This window comes from Episyrphus balteatus, chromosome 1 (assembly GCF_945859705.1).
Source record: "Episyrphus balteatus chromosome 1, idEpiBalt1.1, whole genome shotgun sequence".
NCBI classification, from domain to species: Eukaryota; Metazoa; Arthropoda; class Insecta; order Diptera; family Syrphidae; genus Episyrphus; species Episyrphus balteatus.
The window spans coordinates 96,241,926-96,249,739 of NC_079134.1; the positions used below are offsets into that span (position 1 = coordinate 96,241,926).

The following is a 7,814-nucleotide window of genomic DNA, read 5'->3' on the forward strand; positions in this document are numbered from 1 at the left end:
CGGAACTGTTCTTCTTCCATCTTCTTGATTCTGAGGACCTGGTTGGTGTATTTACAGGTCTCATTCCAATTATGTTGGCTAGTTAGCATCTTCTCGACTATATTTTCTGGAGTGATGGTGCCAATGCTTCTCTCCAGTTCTTCTCTTTGTGCTGCCCATCTGCTGCAGGCGAAGAAGGTATGTTGTGCATCGTCTTCTTGGGAGTCCCCGTACTGGCATGCTGGACTACTTGATTTGCCGATCTTGTGGAGAAATGCGTTGAAGTAACCGTGTCCGGTGAGTAACTGGGTGACGTAATAATTAACCTCACCGTGTTTCCGGTCTTTCCACTCAGCCACATTTCTGATCAGCCTCGCTGTCCATCGTCCTCTGCTTTCTGCACACCAACGCTCTTGCCACTTCTGTATGGTCAGCTGCTTCGCCTCTTCTGCTGCCGCTTCCACTCCCATTTCCGCCTTCTTGTCGTAGACGTACTTCCTTTCTGTCGCTAGGAGATCGATAGGGGTCACTCCAGCGATTACAAGGACAGCTGGTTCCGACACCGTTCGATAAGAGCTTGCCACGCGTAGAGCTCCGCATCTTTGTACTGCTGCCATCTGCTTTCGGTACTTCTCCTGCTTAAGTGCGTCCGCCCATATTTCGCTGCCATACAGAAGGATGGAATGTGTTGTCGCCATCAGTAGCTTCCGCTTACTGGCCGTTGGTCCCCCCCACGTTCGCCATCAGTCTGCTCAGTGATGTGGTAGTTTTTGATGCTCTTTCCGTTGCTGCCTTTATTTGTTGCCAGTAGGTTAGCTTTGTGTCGAGCCTCAGTCCCAAGTACTTCACTGCCGCGCTGCTTCTTATTACTTCATCCCCAATTTGGAAGTCCATTTGTGTAGGAATCCTCTTCTTCGTCAGAAGAACTATCTCTGTTTTTTCCGTGGCTAGGCTGAGTCCATGCTCTTCCATCCATGAATTTGTCCGTCGTATGACCTGGTTCAGCTTTCTTTGCGCGCTATCGGTGTTTCGTGCCGTAATCACCGCGGCGATGTCGTCAGCATAGCCAACCAGGAAGGCATCGTCAGGCATCTCCATGCGAAGGATATCATCATAGGAGATGTTCCACAGGTCTGGTCCTAAGATTGACCCCTGCGCTGCCCCAGATGTGACTTCCTTCCTTCGCTGGCCTTCTGCGGTCTCGTAGATCAGCTCTCGATCCCTGAGATAGTTCTTCACCATCCGTAGCAGATAGGCAGGAACGTGGAATCTCCATTCGAGCGCATGTAAAATATCGCTCCACCTGGCCGAGTTAAAGGCGTTTCGAACATCCAGCGTTGCCAGCAAGACGATCTCCTTCGAGTAGTGGTTTCTTTGTTGGGCAATTTGGACTGCGTGCACTACTTCTTGTATTGCTCCGATAGTAGAGCGGCCTCTCCGGAAACCGTACTGTCTCTCCGATAGATCGCCCGACGCTTGTACTGCTGCTGAGAGCCGCGGTTTCAAAAGCTTTTCAAAGAGTTTCCCCGCAGTGTCTAGCATGCACAGAGGTCTGTATGCCGATGGGGAATCCGGGTCTCCTTTGCCTTTGCTGATGAGCACGAGTCGTTGTTTCTTCCAGCTCTTAGGGAAGACGCCTTCTATTAGGAAGCTGTTAAACATGTTCAACAGTAATTGGGGACATGCTTTGGCGGTCGCTTTCAGGACTTCTGTGGGGATTCCATCGGGGCCAGGAGCTCTTCGGTTTTGCAGGGACTGCACAGCTATGCTCAACTCCTCCTCACTGAAGAGAGGGATATCCTGTCTTTGGACCGGTGCACAGTGGGTCCCGCCATAGGTCAAAAATAAAAAAAGTAAATGTCAATTTTTTAAAATCCAATGATTAAACAACGTTCTACAATCTCCCATCGAACCAAAACCAAAAAAAATTTGACGGTTACTCTTTTTTTCATTTCTTAATAGCCATTCAAAGTCGGTATATAAAAAAAGGTACAGTTTTTTAATCGCGGCAGTTATAAAATGTGAACTTGCGATAGTGATAGCTGGTGTTAAAAATTGTGAACAGTATTTAATTGTTATGGATATTAAACGAGAAGGTTAATACTTTCTAAAAACATAAATTATATTGTTAAATAACATTAAGGCTAATTGTAATGGGGCTCGTTAGCGAAGCAATTTTAACCATTTTTATTTAGCTCAATTTTCATTAAATTAGAGATTTAGTTGGTTTGCCTTCGAGTGCCCTCTACAATTTAAGTTCTCAAATGAAGAATACCGTCCTACCTTTCGAAATAATAGCGCCGTTTTTTTCCCCTTTTTTCCCCTTTTCGAGTAATACGAGTTTAAATGACGATAGACGGAGAAAAAAAAATTACAACGTAAAACTAAAAAAATTCCTTTTTGGCACTATTATTTTTATAAAAGACTGAACTAGAGGATAATGGTAAAGTGCTCGACTGACAGGCAGGTCCATTTCCGGCATTAACCATTTTTTTTATATTTTCAAAAAAAAAAAAATCTTTTTTACCTTTTTTTAATTTTCTTGAAAATAACCAAAATTTTAAAAAACTGACTTGATGCATTTTTTTGCAATAATAAATCATATAAAATGATAATACAGGTGTTTCATTAAAAAAAAAATGGTGATTATATTTTTGACCGCACTTTGTATGGGAGGTGACCCACTGTGCGGTGTGTTGTCAGTTGTCCTGATAGGATGAGTTGGGAATAGAGTTTCGACAATGTGCTCCATTTTTTCTTCGCTTAGGACTGGGGGTGCCATCTGAGCTCCTAGTTTACGCGTGACGATCTTGTAGCCTAGTCCCCAGGGGTCGCTATTGACATCACGGCGGAGATCCTCCCATTTCTCTCTCTTGCTCGAATTGATGGCCCTCTTGAGCTCGGATCTCTTGGTTCTGAACTCCGCTATGGCGTCCTCCATAGGTTCAGCGTTTCTTCTCCTTCTCCCCCTGGTAACTATTCGTCGAAGTTGTAAACATCTTCGGCGTAACGCAGCTATCTCCTCTGTCCACCAGTACACTGGATCTCTGTTTCTGTTGGCACCTCTTGTCCGGGGCATTGAGGAATCGCAGGCGAGCCGAATAAGTTGCATCGTGGCTTCAGCCTTGGTTTCAGCAGGTCCTTCTACTCGCAGCACAGCATCTGCCCCTTCCTCGATCACTCCCTTTAAAAACATCCGCGTTAAGCCTGTTTAAGTTCCACCTTGGAGCCCGTGGTTGGTGACGTAGGTTTAGGGCTCGTTGGTTTTCCTCCAGGTCGAAAACGATATACTGGTGGTCGCTACCTGTATAGTCCTCGATTACTCTCCAGTTCTTAATTTTTGCGAATGCGGTGCCCGTCGCAAAGGTAACATCTGGAATAGTGCCTCTGTGTCCTGGTCTCCTGAAGGTGGGGGTATTTCCTACGTTAGCTACGTATAGCCCACGTCTTGCGGCCATCTCGAGTATTTGCCTTCCTCGAGAGTCTGTAGTTGGCATACCCCACTCCTGACCTCTGGCGTTGAAGTCTCCAGCCACTAGAATGTCTCCCTCGGTTTGATTTAGAAAATCTTCTAGATCTTCCAGTTTTTGACGGAACTCTTCGATTCTTTCATTAGGAGTGAGGTATATGCTAACTACTGTCAGCCTTCCACTTTTAACCCATGCGAAGCCTCTTTCTGCCCCTTTTCTCTCAATGAGGAATTTCCTTGTGTCAGGGATCCAAACAGCAGCAGTTCTGAGCAGATCCGGGATCCAGTTTGGTCCATCCTTATCACGGTATTGCTCGCTTACGATGACAATGTCAGCTCGCAATTCCATAACAAGTTTTGTCAGGAGGCTATCTGCGGTTAGACTCCTGTGGACATTCGCTTGAAGGATTTTGGTCATTTTGAGGACGCCTTTTTCGCCTGTTCAAGTGCTTTCCTAAACACTTGGCAGTTTCCTGTGCCTGGCACGTGGTTCAAGGATGGTGTGTTTTCAAGGTCGGCACAGAGGCAACATTTTGAAGAATTTTTGCAATCCTTCATTTTGTGTCCTTTCTCTCCACAGTTGATACAGAGTCCTTGGCCCTTTCTGTCCATACTGGTACAAGACGATTGTGTATGCCCATATCCAAAGCATTTGAAGCACCTTTTAACTTCAACTCGTCTGCGGATTCGACATTGGACCCATCCAATTTTTATTTTGGGGGATTTCAGGATATCGTTGGCTGCTCTTGCGCTAATTTGAACAATGGCCAATTTCAGCGAACTTCTGTTTTTGCCTGTGATCGCTACCTGGATATCTGTTGTAATATCGAGGAGTTTCTTTTTGACAGCTTCCTCGACTTCCTCCACGGTTGTCAGCTCGTCCAGGTCCCTTATTTCTATAGCCACTTTCGGTTCGAGGTTTTGGACCGTTGCCTTATCTCCTAGTATGGACTTCAGGGATTCACCAAAAGCTTTTTTGTCCTTTGTTTTTGCTCCGAGTTCCAGAAGCACATGTCCAGATTTTGTCTGCCGAACATTTTTGACAACGGTTTCGGTGTCGTCTGGATTCGCTTTAGTTCGGATTTCCCTCAGAATATCGGAGAATTTCTCCGTTCCCTTCGGCTTGATTAAGATAGCTTCAGGTCGAGCTCTCCGTCGGTCGCGTTTTTTCCCCTTCTTCTTCTTATCTTTTGGGCCTTCTTTGGGATTTTCTTGGGTGTTGCTCTTTTGGTTTGTCCCTGCCGCCCCCGTCGCCTTTTTCGGAGCCTTTTCTCCCATCGCTTCTGCGGATTCAGCAATTTTAGCATAGCTCTGTTTTCCGTTGCTATCCGCCGTTCTACCGGAATCTTTGGGATCGGAAGCGGGTGCTTTTTGAGCCTGTTCGTCACCTGCTGTTGCCACGTGATGCCTTTCACCAGTTTGAGACTTCCTGGTTCTTTTCCCTTGTGTTTTTGCAAGTGGGCTAGATGGTGGTCTCTTTGTTGTGCATGTTTGTTTGTCCACGTCTTCGTTTGTTTGTGTGCCAATATCCTCTGTTTTGACTTTCGAACTTACATCCTTAGTTGTCGTAGGGCAGACTTTCTTGTTTTTCTTGTGGAGCCAGTTCATTATGTCAATAGACTCTTCTAATACCTCAATCCCGTTTTTGATGTCCTTGCTAATATTTTTCTGTTTCTCGCAAGCAAGTTTCATTGTCTTCAACACTTTCATACACTTTTCAACCTCTTTGGATATATTGTCTTCATCCGATTCTGCTAGTGTTTCTTCTACAGGTGTCTCACTAGCTATAGAGGTTACAACGACTGGCTCTGCTTCTTTTCCTGTGAGCCTTCCACCTCGGGGGGGTGTACGAGGTATTTTTGGGATTCTCTTGAAAGGATCCGGGGTACCTTCGGGACCTTTGCTTGTAGTGATACTTTCGTTGGGAGCCAAGTGTGCTACTCCCAAGGAAGGGTTTACATTAACCTTTTCATTTCCATTTCTATTGCAGTCGCTGTATATCGACGTCCCGGGGCCTGCGCGCTCACCCCTGTCAGACGCCGGTACTGGGGATCCGACTCCCTGCACCGTAAAATTTCTCTCCCTTACTTCACTCTCCATATTTGGTTTGTTGTTCTGTGTTCCTTCACATAGTAGTTTTTGTTGGTCCGCGTGTGGTATTTTATTTCCCACATACCCTGCATTTCAAAGAAATACCGAGCGTTCCACTATCCGCCACCTGTGGACGCGTCCTCTAGGGGAAAAACTACAAAACCCCCGAGGAAATAATAATAATAATAATAATAATAATAATAATAATAATAATAATAATAATAATAATAATAATAATAATAATAATAATAATAATAATAATAATAATAATAATAATAATAATAATAATAATAATAATAATAATAATAATAATAATAATAATAATAATAATAATAATAATAATAATAATAATAATAATAATAATAATAATAATAATAATAATAATAATAATAATAATAATAATAATAATAATAATAATAATAATAATAATAATAATAATAATAATAATAATAATAATAATAATAATAATAATAATAATAATAATAATAATAATAATAATAATAATAATAATAATAATAATAATAATAAGAATAATAATAATAATAATAATAATAATAATAATAATAATAATAATAATAATAATAATAATAATAATAATAATAATAATAATAATAATAATAATAATAATAATAATAATAATAATAATAATAATAATAATAATAATAATAATAATAATAATAATAATAATAATAATAATAATAATAATAATAATAATAATAATAATAATAATAATAATAATAATAATAATAATAATAATAATAATAATAATAATAATAATAATAATAATAATAATAATAATAATAATAATAATAATAATAATAATAATAATAATAATAATAATAATAATAATAATAATAATAATAATAATAATAATAATAATAATAATAATAATAATAATAATAATAATAATAATAATAATAATAATAATAATAATAATAATAATAATAATAATAATAATAATAATAATAATAATAATAATAATAATAATAATAATAATAATAATAATAATAATAATAATAATAATAATAATAATAATAATAATAATAATAATAATAATAATAATAATAATAATAATAATAATAATAATAATAATAATAATAATAATAATAATAATAATAATAATAATAATAATAATAATAATAATAATAATAATAATAATAATAATAATAATAATAATAATAATAATAATAATAATAATAATAATAATAATAATAATAATAATAATAATAATAATAATAATAATAATAATAATAATAATAATAATAATAATAATAATAATAATAATAATAATAATAATAATAATAATAATAATAATAATAATAATAATAATAATAATAATAATAATAATAATAATAATAATAATAATAATAATAATAATAATAATAATAATAATAATAATAATAATAATAATAATAATAATAATAATAATAATAATAATAATAATAATAATAATAATAATAATAATAATAATAATAATAATAATAATAATAATAATAATATAATAATAATAATAATAATAATAATAATAATAATAATAATAATAATAATAATAATAATAATAATAATAATAATAATAATAATAATAATAATAATAATAATAATAATAATAATAATAATAATAATAATAATAATAATAATAATAATAATAATAATAATAATAATAATAATAATAATAATAATAATAATAATAATAATAATAATAATAATAATAATAATAATAATAATAATAATAATAATAATAATAATAATAATAATAATAATAATAATAATAATAATAATAATAATAATAATAATAATAATAATAATAATAATAATAATAATAATAATAATAATAATAATAATAATAATAATAATAATAATAATAATAATAATAATAATAATAATAATAATAATAATAATAATAATAATAATAATAATAATAATAATAATAATAATAATAATAATAATATAATAATAATAATAATAATAATAATAATAATAATAATAATAATAATAATAATAATAATAATAATAATAATAATAATAATAATAATAATAATAATAATAATAATAATAATAATAATAATAATAATAATAATAATAATAATAATAATAATAATAATAATAATAATAATAATAATAATAATAATAATAATAATAATAATAATAATAATAATAATAATAATAATAATAATAATAATAATAATAATAATAATAATAATAATAATAATAATAATAATAATAATAATAATAATAATAATAATAATAATAATAATAATAATAATAATAATAATAA

The 7,814-nt window shown here is 33.6% G+C and overlaps 1 protein-coding gene across 1 annotated transcript; it reads left to right on the forward strand.

Annotated features, from left to right (window-relative positions):
* Nucleotides 1–5,780: 5,780 nt before the first annotated feature.
* LOC129906165 (putative uncharacterized protein DDB_G0286901) lies at nucleotides 5,781–6,389 on the forward strand (the record flags this gene model as incomplete). Its single annotated transcript, XM_055981828.1, has 1 exon — nucleotides 5,781–6,389. A coding segment is annotated over one exon (609 nt), but the record flags the coding sequence as incomplete, so codon positions are not given.
* Nucleotides 6,390–7,814: the final 1,425 nt, after the last annotated feature.